The sequence below is a fragment of the Phodopus roborovskii genome, unplaced genomic scaffold, assembly GCF_943737965.1.
Source record: "Phodopus roborovskii unplaced genomic scaffold, PHOROB, whole genome shotgun sequence".
Taxonomy (NCBI): domain Eukaryota; kingdom Metazoa; phylum Chordata; class Mammalia; order Rodentia; family Cricetidae; genus Phodopus; species Phodopus roborovskii.
Window position 1 is genome coordinate 55,359,394 of NW_026126480.1, and position 17,794 is coordinate 55,377,187.

Here is a 17,794-nt window from a genome sequence, read left to right on the forward strand (position 1 = left end):
AGGGAGTCAAACCCAAGGCCTTACATTAGACATGTACTGTCACCCAGCTTCATCATCAGCCCCAGAAACTGTTTATATTAGAAAAATGTTCAAAATGGTCAATTTATTAACTTGATTATTTTGAAGCTGAGGGAGATGGCTCAGTGGGAGAGATGGGAGATGAAGACAGGAGAATCAGCTTGAGGGCAAACTAGCATGGAAACCTCAATGCAGCATCAGAAATGAAAGAAACGTCAATGTGGAAAGGGAACTGACTCCTAACATTGTCCTCTGACCTCCACACAAGCCCCGTGGCATGAATGTGCCTGCATTCACACACAACACACACACACTTGGGGGAAAAAAGTTGGTTATTGGGATGGTTAGTTTTGCCAAATTGATGACAACCTGCAATTGCCTGGGACTGTCTAGATCAAAGCCTGTTGGCATGTCTTAAAATAGGAAGATAGAGTGCACTGTGAGTGGCACTATCCCCTAGACAGGGAGGGAATCTCAGAGTGGAAGAGGCATTTTTTGCTCTGCTTTTGACTATGACTATAACTGCCTCAATTTCCCTTAAAGGATAGACTGTAACCTGTAATTGTAAGCCAACTAAACCCCTTTTTCCCCTTAAAGTTACTTTTGCCAGGGCATTATAGTAATTCTGAGTAAGGACTGAGAGATGGAGATTGTAGTTCATGCCTCCCTCCCCTCCTAATCCTTTCTCTGTTTTTAAAATGTTCATAGTTGGGTGTGGTAGTACATGCCTTTAGTCCCAGCACTCGGAGGCAGAGGTAGGTGGACCTCTGAGTTTGAGGCCAGCCTGCTCTACAAAGCAAGTTCTAGAACAGTCAGGGCCAAAGAGAAGCCCTGTCTCCAAAAACCAGAAAAATAAAGTTAACTTTTACTTTATGAATGAGTGCTTTGCCTGTAAGTATGAACATATGAACATGTACTATGTGTGTGCCTGGTGCTCTTGGAGGCCAGAGGGCATTGGTTCCCCTCAACTGAAGTGATGACACATGTGAGACACATGTGGTTGCTGGGGAACCTAACATGGGTCTACTACTGCAAGAGCACAAGTGTCCTTAACTACCGAGCCATCTCCCCAGTGACTCCTTTTCCTAACTTTAATGATCCATTCTTTCTCTTATTCTCCATAGCATCCCTTCCCTCTTCATATTTATATGCTTTACCTAAAAAGAAACTTGAACTCATAGAGCTGCAGGAACTCACTTTTAATCCCATCAGAAGCAGACAGATCTCTGTGAGTTTGAGTCCAGCATGATCTACAGAGTGAGTTCCAGGACAGCCTTCTCCTTGCCGCTCCCAGGGCCATGATCAGGGTCCCAAGGGTTGCCATGCTATGCCTCCACCACCACTTATTTTCTATTGCTATGAAGAGACACCATGAGTAAGGCACGTTATAGAAGAGAGAGCTTACTGGGGGCTTCCAGTTCTGAGGGTAAATCTATGACCAACATGATGGGGAGCAGGCATGTAGTAGTAGCTGAAAACTGTATTAGTCAAGTACAAGGCAGAGAGACAGACAGGAGAAAAACTGGGGTGGGGTATTCCCATTCAAACTAACACAGCTTGCTATGGCTGGCTCCATATTAATTACTTTCAGTGTGTGGGAATCAAACCCAGGTTCTTGGCCATATTAGACCAGCATTCTACTTGTGAACTACAGCCTCAGTTCCTGTCTTTTTTTTTTTTTTTTTTACATTTTTTGATGTGTATGAGTGTTTGGCTGCATCTATGTTTGTTTGTGCACCACCTGTGAGCAGTGCCTGAGGTGTCCAGAAGAAGGAGTCATGATCCCTAGAACAGGAGTGGATGCCAGGTCCTCTAGAAGAGTAGCCAGTGTTCTTTACTGCTGAGCCATCTCTCCAGCCTAGCCTCTACTTAGTCTTGAAGGCTTCTGTGGGTATAACAGACATTTGGTTTTTCTTCTATTTTTGCAGTTCTAGAGGTGGAATCAAGGAATTGGCACATGCTAGGCAAAAGCTCTACCACTAATGTTTATTCTCAGCCCAGACATTTGCTCCTTCTCTGTTGCATGGAAATTTCCTCCCTAACCTGCCACAGTCTGTTGACTTGTACCATCCAGCATATTTGAGTTTCTCTAGTCTCTCAGTTCCTAGATTACCCCAAATCTTCTAAATTATCCTCTACATTTTTCAGATTTTATTATTTTAAATTTTGTCTTAACAAATATGGGTGTTTTGTCTGCATGTAAGTCAGTGTACCCCATGCATGCAGTCCCTGTGGGGCCAGAAGAGGGCTTTGGATTCCCTGGGATTGAAGTTACAGATGGTTGTTAGCTACCTAGGAATTGAACCTAGGTCTTTGGAAGAGCAGCCAGTGGCATTATCTGCTGAATCATCTCTCCAGCCCTTCTACATTATCTATTAAACATCTTTCTCTTTACTGGGTTGAAGTAATCCGCTTTATGAGAATCCTATTCCCAGTTATATTCTGTTGTATTAACCTGTTTTTGCGGCAAGAAAATTGTTTTATTGCTCTTATGTTTACTTTATGGGAAGGCATTTTCTTTCTTTTTTTGGGTTTTCTGTAGCTCTGGAGTCTGTCCAGGAACTAGCTCTTGTACACCAGGCTGACATGCACCACCAACGCCTGGTTTCTGGGAAGGCATTTTCATGGTCATACACTTTTTGTGAGATTTTGATGGAAGTACACACTTGGAAAATACTTTTGAATTGACTCTGTGTGTGTGTGTGTGTGTGTTTTCTCCTAAGAGTGACTGTGAGCTCCTGATTTTTCTTTGCAAGAGTAGGGATTACAGGCATGTGCCACTAAGCCTGGCTTTTTTTTCTTTTGGCACAGATATACTCTATCCCAGGATAGTCCCAAACTCATGGCAGATCTCCTGTCTTAACCTCTCAAATACTCGGGTGGCAGGCCACTACTTTGGCTACCTTGTCGTCTTTTATCTGAGGTTATATGATGTTCGTTTCATCACTTCAGATATTATTTTCTTACAGATATCAGCCTGCCGGGCGTCAGTGGCGCCCGCCTTTAGTTCCAGCACTCGGGAGGCAGAGGCAGGCTGATCTCTGTGATTTCTAGGCCAGCCTGGTCTACGGAGCGAGTTCCAGGACAGCCGCCAAAGCTACACAGAGAAACCCTGTCTCGAAAAAAAAAAAAAAAAAAAAAAAACACACCAAAAAAACAAAAATCAGCCTGCCTCTGCTACCGTAGAGCTGGGTTTAAACAGAAGCAGGCCTAGTCTAAAGTGAGTTCCAGGACAGCCAAGGCTACGCAGAGAAACTTCTCGAAGAGAAAAAAAAAAAGCAAATCAAGACCCAAAGCAAGAACCAAACCACAAACAAAAAACACCCTATTCCGTAACTGAATTTTTTTTTTTTTTTTAAAGAAAACAGGAAGTTATTTTCTACCTGCGCTACCAACGTATCCGGTTCATTCACTCGACCCCGCCCATTCCCCCGCGGTTCCTGGTTACCTCTGGCACAATGACCAACGTCACTTACGGCTTCCGCTCCCGACCGGCTGGAGAAGGGGGGTGGCAGAGGCCGTTTGGCTTGACGACGCATGCGCACCTCCTGCTCTCCGCCTTCCCCGATCTGCGTTCCGGATTCTCCTCCGGGGTTTCTCGATTCCCGAGCAACTCGTCCCTGGGGAGGGGAGTCGTTTCAGCCAATCCTGCGGCGTTACGACGCCGAGGAGCTGAACGCCATCACCTCCAGCCAATGAGCTAGCCGTTCGCCCTACGTCATAGACTTTGCCCCACCTTACTCCCCGCCTCTCCGGCCTCGGAGCTCAGTCCGCGCAGTAACAAATGAAGTGCGCGCTGCGACACCTCCCTGCTCACCCGGCCCCGCCGCCATTTCGTCGCCCGGCCTAACGGTTCGGCCAATCCCGACACGTATTGGAAAGGGCTAGCGCTCCACCAATCGGAGGCCGCTGACTCCGACCTCACCTTGGGCCGGCCCAATCCAGGCCTCGGTCCCGCCGCCCTCAGACCGCCCCCGCGGCATCCTCTCTCCTCCCTCTTTGTGCGTCTGGCGCCGCCGCCGCCCGCCGCGTGAGAGGACTGGCTCCCCGCGCTCCTCGGCAGCGTAGTCGGGTCCCCTCCCCCCCGGAAGGTTCGCGAAGGAGAAGCCGCCGCCGAGGACGAGAAACCGCTGGTGCCGGTCCCCTGGGGCGCCATGGCGACCGGAGCGAACGCCACGCCGCTGGGTAAGCTGGGCCTGCCAGGCCTTCCCCCGCTTCCTGGGCCCACAGGCCGCTTCGAGCTGGGCCTGCTGGCGCTCGGGCCTTCCGCGCCGGTGGGATCGCTGGGGGCCCTGACGGCGGCCTTCTCCTTAGCGGCGCTGCCGCCCCCATTCTCGAACCCGCCACAGCAGCCGCCCCCGCGCCGCCCCTCCTCTAGCGAGTTAGCCTCCGCGCCAGGACCAGCAGCCGGGCCCGTCTGGCGGCGGCGGAGGTGAGTCGGGCCGATAGAGCGCGGGAGGCGTCGCGCGGACCGGACCGGCCGGCGGAGAGGCAAGCGACCGAGGTTTCACGCGGCAAGGACGCGCGCGCGTGCACGGGAGGTCCGGGCGGACGCGCCTCAGGGTACGCGCGGCCTGGTTTTGGAGCCTTCGAGTGCGCATGCGCCCTCCGAGAGGAAGAAGGGCGGGAGGAAGCGGCCATTGCGCAGACGCAATGAGGCGTTCAGGCTTTGTGGCGCAATTCTGTTTGCTTGAAGAGGCCACCTGTTGCCCCTTGAGCTGTTGTGGACAGGAGAGTGTAAAAAGGTTCACGTATGATGTGGTGTGAGTGGCTACTCTTATGATTTTAGGAACCTGGAAGGGAGACCAATCCCGTGTCAAGAGTATCTCCTGTTTTGCAGTAAGGCCAGATTGAAAGGCTCCTAGTGATGTTTTTAAGGCTGTTTATCTCCTTTTGTTTTCTAGAAGGTTTTGAGTAATCTCTTTCCCCGTGCTGATTTAAAAGGCTTTTCCCCTGGCCTGTAATCTGAGAAGTAGAAAAACCTTGTGTGGTAAATGTAGGGAAGAATCTGATGGCAGGTGTCCACTGGTCAGGATGCTCGTCTTGCCATGTGTGAGCATGGTCTTACTGAAGCATGGGAAATTTCACTTAGTGATAATGTAGGAAGAGTTTTGGCTGCTGTGTCCTCTTGGAGCTAGTCTCCTGCTACTTTGTAGATAGGATTGTCTAACTTTACTGCTGTTTAGAGCGTTCAGAATTGATGTGTATCTCATTAGCACTTCTACTCTGGGTTTCTATTTAAGAATTGGAAGCAAGGGTGCAGTGGCTCATGCCTTTAATCCTAATAGAGATGGGAGGACAGAAGGCAGGTGGATTGAGGCCAATCCTGTTCTACATAGTTCAAGGACAGCCAGGGCTCTATGGAGACCTTGTCTCAAACAAAACAGAACTACAAAAGAATAGGTGTTCCTGAGTAGTGTAGAACCCTTACCTAGCATTTGCAATGAATGACCTGGGTGTTCCCAGCACCTCAAGAGGAAAAAACGAATATAATTGTGAAGTATTCATTAACTCTTCTGACAGGACCAGATACCTTTTAGTGTCTGCTTGTTTTCTTCTTTGACCTCTGAGATTCCTTTTAAAATTTAGGCGGATTTCTGTTTTAGTCTTAATTGTCATGAACTACCTGTTGGTAGTCACTCTCATGGTTCATGTTTCCTCCTGACTCTGTCTGTCTTTAGACTTTCCAAGTAAGAAGAGGAAGAGGAGCCGCTGGAACCAAGATACAATGGAACAGAAGACAGTGATTCCAGGCATGCCCACGGTTATCCCCCCTGGACTGACTCGAGAACAAGAAAGAGCTTATATAGGTAAATAGATGTTCTGCATCCAGGTGCATTTTCAGTTTGTGACTGCTTATTCTGAGTGAAAAATCTATTAAAAATCTGAGGTTTTAGTCTTGGGACAAGGTGTGATCAGGTGTGCTTTTTATACCTTTGGCATAAACTGTGATTTGCTTGGCCAGTCCTAGGTTTGTAGCTTGTTTGGGCCTGCTCTCAGCAGCACATAGGCCTTACTAAGCAGCCTACTTCTCAGCTGCTTTTGCTCATGAATGAGGTGCATGCTATCTGCCTCTCTGGACAGGCCCCAGGAGAACACTGCAGGTATTGTAAACCAGGTGCCTTTTTTGTAGCATGGCCTTTCACCATAATGTCATGGTTCCCTTTCCTTAAATGTGGTTTTGCTTTTTTTTTTTTTAAGGTTACAAAACATTTCAATCAAAAAGTGGCTCTGAAAGTATTTACAGCTCACCCATTTTTACTATTTTGTTGAACTTAATCCTTCCCTTCAGCATCTTTTGCTTGGTCTTTATAGAGAGCTATCTTAAAATTGAAAGCTCTTAGCTAGCTGGGCAGTGGTGGAGCACGCCATTAAGCCCAGCACTCCGGAGGCAGAGACTGGAGGGTCTGATCTACAAAGCAAGTTCCAGGACAGGCTCCAAAGCTACAGAGAAACCCTGCCTTAAAAAGAAAAAAAAAGAAGGCTCTTATAATTTACCACTAAAGAACTCTGCTGGGAAGGGTTTGCTGTTTGATTTGAAATGAGGTGGTGGCTGTATTTTAAAAAATATTAAGTTACTATCCACAGTTGAATTGAAATCAAACCTCAAAATTACTTAGAAACCAAGGTCATTAATACAAATTATATATTTGTTCAGCTGTCTCAAAGTACACTTGATAAACATTTCAACTAACCAAATAAACATCCTCTTTGGGCAGAAACCTAGTGGATCCATGAAGCTGTGACCTTCACAAACACAGCTTCAGGACCAATGTGGTTAAATCTGGAGAGTCTTCATTTCCTGGTTTTAGATTGCTGAGAATTTTAAGGCGTTGGAATTGTCTGCTTCTCACAGTACTACTAATACTACTTTTTCTCACTGTTGCTGTTTACTCTTACCCCCAACTCTTAGGTGTCATTAGACCAGTGTTGGACCTTCCAACCTTGTAAAATTTCCCTAGTGGTGTCATGGCCCAAGAACACAGAATCTAAGAAACACTTATTACTTTATAACTGTCTTTCTCTTCCTCTAGAGGCCTTGTTAATGCACTTAAGCCCCTAAAGACTATTTAAATCTTTCATCAAAGTAGGTAGACTCAGAGTTTGAGGCTAATTACAAGTTCTTTGCTTCATGGGAGATAATAGCTTTTTATTGTTTATTTAGTTCTAGGTATTCAAGTTAGATCCCACTATTAAGAATAGCTGTGGTAGTTACTGTTCATCTGAAGTTCCTGAGCTTAATTTAAGTCTGACTGTAAAGCTAGAACTTGCTTTGGAGTAAAGGAGTTTGGAAAGCAACTATGTCCCATGGTATATACTTGTCCAGATGTCCTCAGTATCTCTCACTATTCAATTTTCTTTTACTTAGTGTTTTTAGCATTGTATACCCCTGTGAGAAATACTTTAAAATTAGAGTTATTAGAACTATAATTATCTGTAGTTCTAATGCACTGATCCTAATTATAAGTAAGCCATGCCCTCCCTACCTGCTCAGAAACCTGGGGCATGATAAAGATATAGGATAGGTAGTTACACACCATTTTGAAGTATCCACTCTGTCTGTTATCCTGCTGTTACATTTCCCATGAGTTACTGGAAGCTTTTAGTGAAACCCTCATCTCATGTCATTTCAAACTTTAAAGCTCATGCATTCTTCTTGACCCTCATTTTCCATCTTTTATACACCTCCCCACATCAGTCTGAAAATAAACTCATAGCCAGGTGTAGTAGTTGCAGTGCATCCCTTTTACCCAATCACTGGGGAGGCAGGAACAGGTGATCTCTGAGTTCTAGGTCAGCTTGGTCTACATAGTGAGTTCCAAGATAGCTGTTTTTGAGACCCTAACTCAAACAACCAAAAACAAACCTGGCAGTGGTGGGGCACATCTTTTAAACCCAGTGCTCTAGAGGCTGAGGCAAGTGGATCTCTTGAGTTGGAGGCCAGCCTGGTCTACAGAGCAAATTCCAGGACAGTCAGGGCTATACAGAAATACCCTGTTTCAACAAATAAACAAACAAAAAGATAAAGGAAAACAAAAACTTACAGAATCTAACTTAGGCCTATTGGTTCATAAAGGTGTGTGATTTGTTCAGTATTTTAAGTAAACACTGCAGGTATTGGGGGACTTCTAGTACAAGTCTGCTTGTACAAAAAGTATATGAACTTGTAAGACGTTGCATTGCTTATTAAATGTCTGGCTTAAAGAGTTAAACCTGGTCTTAATGAAGATGGTCTTTGCTCAACTATTTTTTTGTTGTCCCATATTAATTGAGTAATTTTGGGCTGTGTTTAATATTAAAGAAATAGAAGCTTAAGTCTTGCCCTGAGTTTGGGAACCAGGTACTGGTGATATCTTAAATGATGTTGGTTCAGGATGCTAGTTGTAAGCAAGTGTTGGTGGGGAAGGGAAGAGGTGAATATATACCTCCTGATAATTGCAATCGTAAGCTGTAGTGAACAGTCTTAACTGCTAACCCCTCTTCCAACAAACTGTTTGCTTCCTTAAGTGATAACCATTTTGAAGTGAAAATTAACTGTAGATGTAAATGGACTCCTGCTGCTAGGTGGTTGGGGGTTTTTGCCTCAGTGTGTCACTGATCAGTCATCCCTTTCAAAGTCTCCGAGTTCTTCATGCTTGTTATTGAGATTTGAGATGTTTTTTGGTAACATTGTCTTTTTTCCATCCTTTTTTTCTTTCCTAACCTGGTTTCTTCCAGTGCAACTACAGATAGAAGACCTGACTCGTAAACTGCGCACAGGAGACCTGGGCATCCCCCCTAACCCTGAGGACAGGTTGGGAAACAGTTTTAACCAGCTGACAGTAACGATTTTACCTTTTTCTCAATATGTTTTTACTGGTGGCAACATATTGTGTCAGTTCATTAAATCCTAGTTAAGACAACTGGTATTCTGTCTAACCAGGGTTTAGCAGATTGTATGCTCAGTCAACAGTTAGAAAAGTTGGAATGGTATTTAATGGGAGAATAAGTTAAAGGAAAATGGACAACTGGTTTCTAATTGGTAAGCATGTAGATTTTAACTTGAAAATTTACCTACCCCTAGGGACAGAGAGGGGTGGCCACTGACTTGCCTTTTCACTGGCTGCTTTGGCTGAAAGCACAGGGGAAAGTTTTTCTCATGGTATATATTATGCAGGGATTTGAGAGTATTTTTAACCATCACTGAATTTGAGCAGGCCAAGCTTGTTGAAGTCTTACCTGCTTGTGGTTTTGAGATTGTTTTAAAATCAGGAGATTTCTAACCAATTTCCTTCGTTGCCAATTAATTTTCAGCCTTGGCCATTGCCTGCAGGTTTTGGGAGGGAAAGGCAAGCAACCAACCCCTAAATTACTTTTTCCTTTTTTAAAGGGAACATGGGCTTCAAACAGCTGTGGTCATGTCATTTCAGTTTATAATTTCTCTCGCCTCTGAAAAGTTAAAGTTCATGTGAGAGAGGAACTTTTTAAGTGGAATTGTATTGTCAGATAGACCTTTGAACAGCTAATGTCTGGTCATTTAATTGACAATAAGCTTCCACTGAAATCTTCCTTAGTGCATGTAGTATAGTTGAAAAGATTGCTTTGAAAGTATTTCTGGCTTTTGTTATCCTGGTAATGGCTTTACAAGTTGCACACACTTCTGCAGCCCCTTGCCATGAAACAAACGAACTTAATGATTTATCCATATTGACCTTTTGCTTATCAAGTGTGTTTTTTTTTTACATGTAGATTTTGATTGGAAAGTTGTGTTTTATATTTATTTTTTGATTTGAAGATTTTTATTTTTTGTTTTTAAAGATTTACATAGTAGGTTATAGACCACAACTGTTTAGTGCCTTTTTGGCCTTTTCCCCTTTAATGGTATGTCTACAGGTTACCAGGCAATTCCTCCAAAGGTTGAGCTTTTAACAAACCTTGTTTGCTTCCTGGAGAACTGGGATTAGAGTGCAGTTGATGTCTCTGATGCCTCTTCTAGGTGAAGAAGTCCGGCCAGTCTAACCTCTAGATTGCTAGCTTTTGCTTTTCACTTCCACAGTTTGAGAAGAGGTTAAATGGTTATAAAGCCTTTAAAAGGCCAATTTGGTTCTGGTACAATTTGGTATTTAGCCAGAAACATTTCAAATCTAGATAGCAATGGGGTGGGCATGCTAGAAATGAGTAAAACCAGAGCAGGGTTTTTCCTCCTTGTATATGCTCAATTTTGAAAGAGGCCCTAATGCCTTACTGCTTTTGCTTTTAAGCCCAGGTTGGAGGGAAATACATGAGTTCCTTACCTTACTAAGATGATTTCTTAAGATGTATTTCAAAATTAAGCCACTTTCTGCTATTTTGATGTTGCTTAACTTGCACAATTAAAATGTTTTAAAATCTGTTGTAGAGTTAAATGTGTAAGATGACAGTCTAATGAGCTGGGGACATTTGGCTTGTGTTTACTATGGTTGGATTATGCTAACAGTTCATACAGATGCTAGAAACGGAGGTATCATTTAGCCGTCATTAGCCATGAACAAACCTGACCTTTTATTTCATCGTGTGTGTAACCTGGTATGACATGGTTCCCTTTAGGCTGAAGACAGTGGGAGCAGGCGAGTTCAGTTCTTGCTCTCCAACTAGGCACAATTATCTCAACTAAACCAAGGGTGTAGGAGTCGGGACTACTTTTCAGGATGTTTTTTAAAATAACCTGATCCACACGGTCTCTTCCCTTCTTGCAGCTGCTACTAAATTTTATACAGAGTATCAAGCTATGGTCCTTTTTGTAATCTTAACTCAGAATTCTGGGAGTATAACTTCTCTTTTTTGTTACCGCAAAATCAAGCTGTGGTAAACTGACCATTTTATCATATATATATATATATATATATATATATATATATGTATGTATATGTATATATATATAATATTTTTATTTTTATTTTTTGCTTGTAGCATCAGCATTTTACTCCTTAAAAATGAGAGAGAAATTTCTGCTTTCTGGACTTGTAAACCCTGGTGGAGAATTGTAGATCCCCTTGCTGTTGGCATGTTCAGACCTTAGACAAGTGTTTGACTAAATCTGCATTTGCAGCCTCTTGCAGAAGCTGCTTAGCACTTTTAACGGTTTTCTCTACCCAGACTTCCCACCTCGAACAGCCAGCCAGGCCATTGAAGGAAAAGCAGAGACGAAGCCTTGCACCATTTCTCTCCATTGTGGGGGCTAAGTAGCTGTAGTAGCTTGAGTCCCAGCTGCTTTGGGTGAACGAGCTTTTGTGTTCACTATGTGGCAGGGGTACAGGTGCTCTTCCTTCCTAATAAGACAGTTCACCTCCTAAACTCGTGATTCTGTGGTTCATCAAGTTGGGTTATTATACATTTTTTCAAAAGAAAGAATAATTTGGCAAGAAGCCTCCAGAGGATGATAACTGTTCTTGCCAGTTGCGGTCCAAAGGTTTCCCTTTAATGGACCATTCCTCAGTCAATTTTAGGAGTGAAAGAATTTTTCCTTTTCTCACATATACCCCACATTGCTTAATGTTAAGTCAGCTTCCATCTCCCCCATTCCACACGATCTTGAATAGCACACGTTATGGTCGGTTCCTCCGAAGAGTTTTGTTAGGATCTGAGAGGCAGAGGGCTGGGGAGACTTGTTATAGTCCATATGGGAGCAAGGGGAGTTGGGGGCAGAGCAGTAATGAGGATCTGTCTCCCACAGGTCCCCTTCCCCTGAGCCAATCTACAACAGCGAGGGGAAGCGGCTTAATACTCGAGAGTTCCGTACCCGCAAAAAGCTTGAAGAGGAGCGACATACGCTCATCACAGAGATGGTCGCTCTCAACCCGGACTTTAAGCCACCTGCAGATTACAAGTAAGCAGAGTCACAGGTGGTTTGGGACAAGGACACGTTCAGATCATATGTGACATGCTGGGACAGTTCTGGCTTACTACTTAACCATTTGGCCAAATTATCCATCATAATTCTCACATGTATATCCTTGATTAATTGTAGAAGAACTTAGGTTATGTGTACTACCTCCCAGAAATTGAGATGGTGACAGTCTTTTTCTTCCTTAGGCCTCCAGCAACACGTGTGAGCGATAAAGTAATGATCCCCCAAGATGAATATCCAGAAATCAATTTTGTGGGTCTCTTAATTGGACCCAGGTGAGTAATAACTAATCCATGACATTCATTGCTTTACCTTCCCTACCTTCAAGGTTTTAGATTTTAATTGTGTTTGGGTTTTGGTGTGGTATTTTGAGTGAATTGTGTTCCTCTCCTCCCCTCACCCCCCATCTTCATTTTTTGTAGAGAAGTAAAATCTTGAGATGACGCTGCTGACTTTAATGTGGAATTCTTAACAAGAGTCCTTGTTGGGGGAATCTTGGTGCTCTGCATTTTGTAGTTTTCCACCAATGACTACTCAGCCCAGTGTTTTTACTCTGAGATAAGAATTTGTACTGAATGTATAAACACTCTTTTCTGCCTTTCAGAGGGAACACCCTGAAGAACATTGAGAAGGAATGCAATGCCAAGATCATGATACGGGGGAAAGGATCTGTGAAAGAAGGGAAAGTTGGGCGCAAAGATGGTCAAATGTTGCCAGGGGAGGATGAACCTCTTCATGCTCTGGTTACTGCTAATACAATGGAGAATGTCAAAAAGGCAGTAGAACAGGTGTGTGGTGAACCCAGAAAGAGGCTTCTTGCTGGAAACCTAGGTGATGGCCCCAGGCACTTTCACAACTAACTGCTGGTGTGTTTTAATAGATCAGAAACATCCTGAAGCAAGGTATTGAAACCCCAGAGGACCAGAATGATCTACGGAAGATGCAGCTTCGAGAGTTGGCTCGCTTGAATGGCACTCTACGGGAAGATGATAACAGGTCAGTGGTAATGTTGAGAAGACTGTGTAGAAACCTAAAGAACATTGAAGTGGAAAGGTGGTCTCTACAGGTCTTTGAATTCATTTTTCTACCTCAACAGGATCTTAAGACCTTGGCAGAGCTCAGAGACCCGCAGCATTACCAATACAACTGTATGTACCAAGTGTGGAGGGGCTGGCCACATTGCTTCCGATTGCAAATTTCAGAGGTGAGACCTGGCTCCTGTTGAAATGGCAGCCCACTGGTCTTGAGGATTCTCCTTTCCATACTGGGATGTGGCTGGGTGTTGTGAATTTTAAACTTAAGAGTCTTTACTAGAAGAAACTTAGAGCCTCCTGTTGTTATCTTGTCCAGAAGCTTACTCTCTGGCTATAACTATTTCTATTGGGTACAATATTAATTCATGTTCACTGCTAGGATTTGTTAAGATTAAGGGGTTTTATTTCCATATGGCCTTTTTTAGGAGGAGATGGATATAGTTTGTTTCTCTAGATCTTACATAAAAATTCTCTTCTCTCAAACAGGGAAGACAGAGGTAGAATTTTGTCTTTTTTAGATTGGGTTTTTCTTGTGCCTTGGTGGCTGTGGAGATTAGAAGAGGGTTTTAGAACCCCTAGATTTGAAGTTAGGGGCAGTTGTAAGCTGCCATGTGAGTTTTGGGAATTGAACTCAGGTTCTTTGTTGTTAACTGCTTACCCATCTTCTCCAGCCCATAGAGGTAGGATTTGGTAAAAATGAGAGGTGAGGGTCTGGTATGGTGGTTGGTCACTTCTGTTCTAGGACCTTGACTGTGGCTGACAGTAGAGAACCATTTCCAGTGAAGGATTAGAAAGGGGATACACATTCAAACTGAATTAAAGCTTTCTTGAGTATTTTCTCCTTTGTATTTCTAACCTTACTTTAGGCCTGGCGACCCTCAGTCAGCCCAGGATAAGGCACGGATGGATAAGGAATATTTGTCCCTTATGGCTGAGCTAGGGGAGGCTCCTGTCCCTGCATCTGTGGGCTCTACCTCTGGACCTGCTACCACACCCCTGGCCAGTGCACCAAGACCTGCTGCTCCTGCCAGCAACCCACCACCACCGGTGAGCCCTGGGACAATTCTCTGGTCTAGCTCCCCCATTCTCTTCTGCAGAGTCTAGGAGCTTTGGCCAAAGGTCTGGGGTAAAGCTTACAGGTGAATGTAGCTGGCAACATTGTTCTTCTGGGATGTCTGGCCTTTGTGGAGTCTCAATATGGGAGAATCCTGTCCTTGTGTTCTCTGGTCCTCTGACATAATCAGAAGAACAATGTTGCCACCAGGGGGAGCAGACATGGACATTGGCAGGAAATGCTCTCATGTAGTCTCTCATGTCTACAACGCAGAGTCGCCCACCCTGGATGAATTCTGGTCCTTCAGAGAATCGGCCTTACCATGGCATGCATGGAGGTGGTCCTGGTGGGCCTGGAGGTGGCCCCCACAGCTTTCCACACCCATTACCCAGCCTGACAGGTGGGCATGGTGGACATCCCATGCAGCACAACCCAAATGGACCACCACCACCTTGGATGCAGCCACCACCACCGCCGATGAACCAGGGCCCCCACCCACCTGGACACCATGGCCCTCCTCCAATGGGTAAGTAAGTGTCAGACCAGAAACCTTGGGGTTTGTGGGGGTGGGTAGGCTCATACCAAGTGGCTGAGTTGTAAGCCAGTGCTCTGAATCTTGCTGAGGCCTAGGCTTATGGAGTAGCTTCTATGAGGGAAGGCTTACAGGTTATTACGGCAGAACTTTTGGGAGGTTACTCAAAGGTTTGTAACTGAGAAAGCTATTTATTGGGGGTGTCTCGCCTTGCCAGTTCAAATGACCTGCTAAGTCCCTGCTCTTTCCTTCCATCAAGATCAGTACCTGGGAAGTACGCCTGTGGGCTCTGGGGTCTATCGCCTGCATCAAGGAAAAGGTAATGCTACTCACTCGGGATTTCTGTCTAGGGCTAGGAGTGAATGGAGGCTCTAGCTTAGGTGTCCAATTCTCTAAAGCCTAACTGTTTGCCTGCAGGTATGATGCCGCCGCCACCTATGGGCATGATGCCACCTCCTCCGCCACCTCCCAGTGGGCAGCCCCCGCCTCCTCCCTCTGGTCCTCTTCCTCCATGGCAGCAGCAGCAGCAGCAGCCTCCACCACCCCCTCCGCCCAGCAGCAGTATGGCTTCCAGCACCCCCTTGCCATGGCAGCAAAGTGAGTGGAATATGTTGGGCTTGTGGGGGTGGGTGGGATGTGGGTTGGGGCTGAGAGGAACGAGAACCTCATATCTTACATGGGCTGGAGACACCTTGGGTGAGGAGACTGTGGTCTCAGTAAGGGCAGTGGGGTGGAGGCCAGGCTGCCTGGCCCAAAGGAATGTCTTGGGGAGGAGAGCTGATGTTTGGTGTGGTTGTGTTTGGGAGAGACTTGGGAGGTCTGGAGGGGAGCCTGCTATTGTAGATAGAGCACTAGAAGTCCAGGCTAAGCTACTGAATGAGCTGCTGGTATGGCCGTGCCTTGTGCGCGGAGTCAGAGTGGGATGGTGCATGCATGTTCTGGAGGGGGCTGTGATTGGGCCTGAGAGACTGCAGAGACAAGGGGTCAATGGGGAGAGAGCAGCTGTGGGCTTGAGGTTGAATGTGCCGTTCGGTGGTGGCGGCGGCTGGGCGGAGGGACATCAAAGCCGGTTCTTGTGTCTGGTACTTTCCCCTTAGCCCCTCCAGGGGCATTGGTGACAAAGGGCTTAATTTGTTAAGCCCAGAGACCATGAGGCTGACCCCAGGGTAGTCCTGCCCACCCCTCCACTCCCATCACGAGAACAGCCCTGCCCGCCCGCCCCCACCACCGTACCGCATGCCAAGCAAGGAGCAGGCGCCCCTCGACCCCCATCCCAAGGCAGCAGCCGCAGAGAGCCGCGGTGTACCCCCCGCGCGTGTGACCTTGGGCTTCTTTACTACCCCAGATACGACGACTACCACCACGAGCGCTGGCACAGGGTCCATCCCGCCATGGCAACAGCAGCAGGCGGCTGCCGCAGCTTCTCCAGGAGCCCCTCAGATGCAAGGCAACCCCACTATGGTGCCCCTGCCCCCCGGGGTCCAGCCGCCTCTGCCGCCCGGGGCCCCTCCCCCTCCGCCGCCTCCGCCACCTGGTTCCGCCGGCATGATGTATGCCCCACCCCCCCCTCCTCCGCCTCCCATGGACCCTTCTAACTTTGTCACCATGATGGGCATGGGGGTGGCGGGCATGCCGCCCTTCGGGATGCCTCCAGCTCCCCCACCGCCTCCACCACAGAACTAGACTTGTTTTTTTTTTTTTTTTTTTTTAAGAAAATATATATTATATACATAGAGAGTTGGTCTCGTTTAAACACACGCCGAACCTCACCATATGGAGCCAGACATTGGGATGCACGCATGTGATTGTGTGTGCACGCATGTGTGTGTGTGCACGCACTGGGCTGGGCCAAGTGACTGTGGACTCGCTTGGGAATGGGCAAGTGGTATAGTAAGGGCGCCAGTTTGGGCTCTCCTGGCGCCCTGTAGCATCGAGTGTCTTTGTCTTCTTCTCTCCTCACCCAACTCCCTTTGCCTCTCCCCAAACCGGGCCACCAGGATCCCTCCCCGCATCAGCGATGGCCCGAGCCATGAGAGTGAGGACTTTCCGCGCCCATTGGTGACCCTTCCAGGCAGACAGCCTCAGCAGCGCCCTTGGTGGACAGGATGGTTCGGCAAAGCAGCCTGAGTTATTTTTGTGGACGGAATCGGAACACGCTGGCTCCATATCGTGAAATTTTATTAATTTTTATCTTTTTCCTTTGTTATTTCCTTATCTTTTCCTTTCTTCAGACTCCGTCCAAGGAGATGCTCTCCCCGGTCTTCTGCTGCAGATAGAATACTTTACCTTGTCTCCATTTATTTCTCTTTTCCCAAGGAGAGAGGAGCAAATGGTTTAGGCGCAGACTTTCACCATTAATGTCCTGCTTGGGGTTGTGGGGGTGAGTCCTGTGTTTATTTTTTGCCATCTTGAGAATTTTGACATTGCTAGAAAGGGTTAATCTTCCTGCACTGCTGCCAGCAGTGAGACAGCCCAAGCCACCATAGGTCTGCCTGACAGCCTGGAGTCTCCTGATCACCTAAGCTGCTGCAGATGCCATTTGCTTCTCTCCTTCCTGGAAAGCTTCTTTTTTGTTTTATTTTGACCCCAGACGTCCAGATGTTTTGCAGTGTCTGGGGCTTGTGCCCCATGTTCTTTGTTCTGCTTCTTTGCCCCCTTCCCTCTTCATGGAGTGATTATGTTGACAATAATGTGTAATGCGCGTTCTTTTCACTGGTTTATCTACAGAAATTTCTCGGGGCTTTTATTCGGTGTTTGATTCAACACTGCGCTAAAGTGGGGGGGGATGTTCCATTGAATAAAAGAGCAGTGTGGTTTTCCGGTTCTGTTTGTTTTTTTTTTCTAAATCTCCTTTTCCCCACCAGCAATAATACCAAAGTTCCCCTTACCTATCTTGTTTAACACCTGGCCCATGTGTGGGGTGGTTTCAGCCCTTACCCTGTTTCTATTTGATGTAACTGAGCATTAGGCTCACTCCACATCTAAGTGGTCTCTCATTTTGAAGGCGTTTTCTTGGCTCTGACTTCCACATTTGATGAGCTCCAGTTAAGGTTAGTGTCTACTGGCTGCCACCTGACTTAAAGACCTGGGCCTGGGGAGGCAGCAACACTAAAGGTCAGGCCAACTAATCCTGCTTGTCAGGCATAGAGCTGCTAAAATTAAAACCGCCAAGTGGCTTTTTCTTTCACTGCTGGTGGCTCTCAGCCTGTCAGCACTGCAGGCTTTAGGGGGAGTGCTGGGGGTGAAACATGGTGCCCTTGTCCTAAGTGGGCATTTCTGCATAGGGTCTT

The 17,794-nt window shown here is 46.2% G+C and overlaps 1 protein-coding gene across 10 annotated transcripts; it reads left to right on the plus strand.

The window, feature by feature from the left end:
• Positions 1–3,744: 3,744 nt before the first annotated feature.
• Sf1 (splicing factor 1) lies at positions 3,745–17,323 on the plus strand. Of its 10 annotated transcripts, none has more exons than XM_051193738.1 (13): positions 3,745–4,203; positions 5,700–5,828; positions 8,737–8,812; positions 11,711–11,863; positions 12,070–12,159; positions 12,489–12,672; positions 12,765–12,880; positions 12,981–13,088; positions 13,785–13,965; positions 14,246–14,502; positions 14,764–14,823; positions 14,922–15,101; positions 15,850–16,205. In XM_051193738.1, exons 1-13 carry the CDS (start codon positions 4,173–4,175, stop codon positions 16,097–16,099), a joined length of 1,815 nt encoding a protein of 604 aa, XP_051049695.1. In that variant the 5' UTR covers positions 3,745–4,172; the 3' UTR covers positions 16,100–16,205. The 10 variants fall into 10 exon arrangements, with proteins under 10 accessions (XP_051049695.1, XP_051049692.1, XP_051049696.1 ...); XM_051193735.1 differs by having other exon boundaries at positions 14,246–14,498; XM_051193739.1 differs by having other exon boundaries at positions 14,246–14,498; positions 14,769–14,823.
• The last annotated feature ends 471 nt before the right edge of the window (positions 17,324–17,794 follow it).

Coding starts and splice junctions, on each gene's coding strand:
- Sf1 (XM_051193734.1), top strand. CDS start 4,173: ATGGCGACCGGAGCGAACGCCACGCCGCTGG. Junction 8,813..11,710: donor CCCCCTAACCCTGAGGACAG/GTTGGGAAACAG, acceptor TGTCTCCCACAG/GTCCCCTTCCCCTGAGCCAA. Junction 11,864..12,069: donor AAGCCACCTGCAGATTACAA/GTAAGCAGAGTC, acceptor TTTCTTCCTTAG/GCCTCCAGCAACACGTGTGA.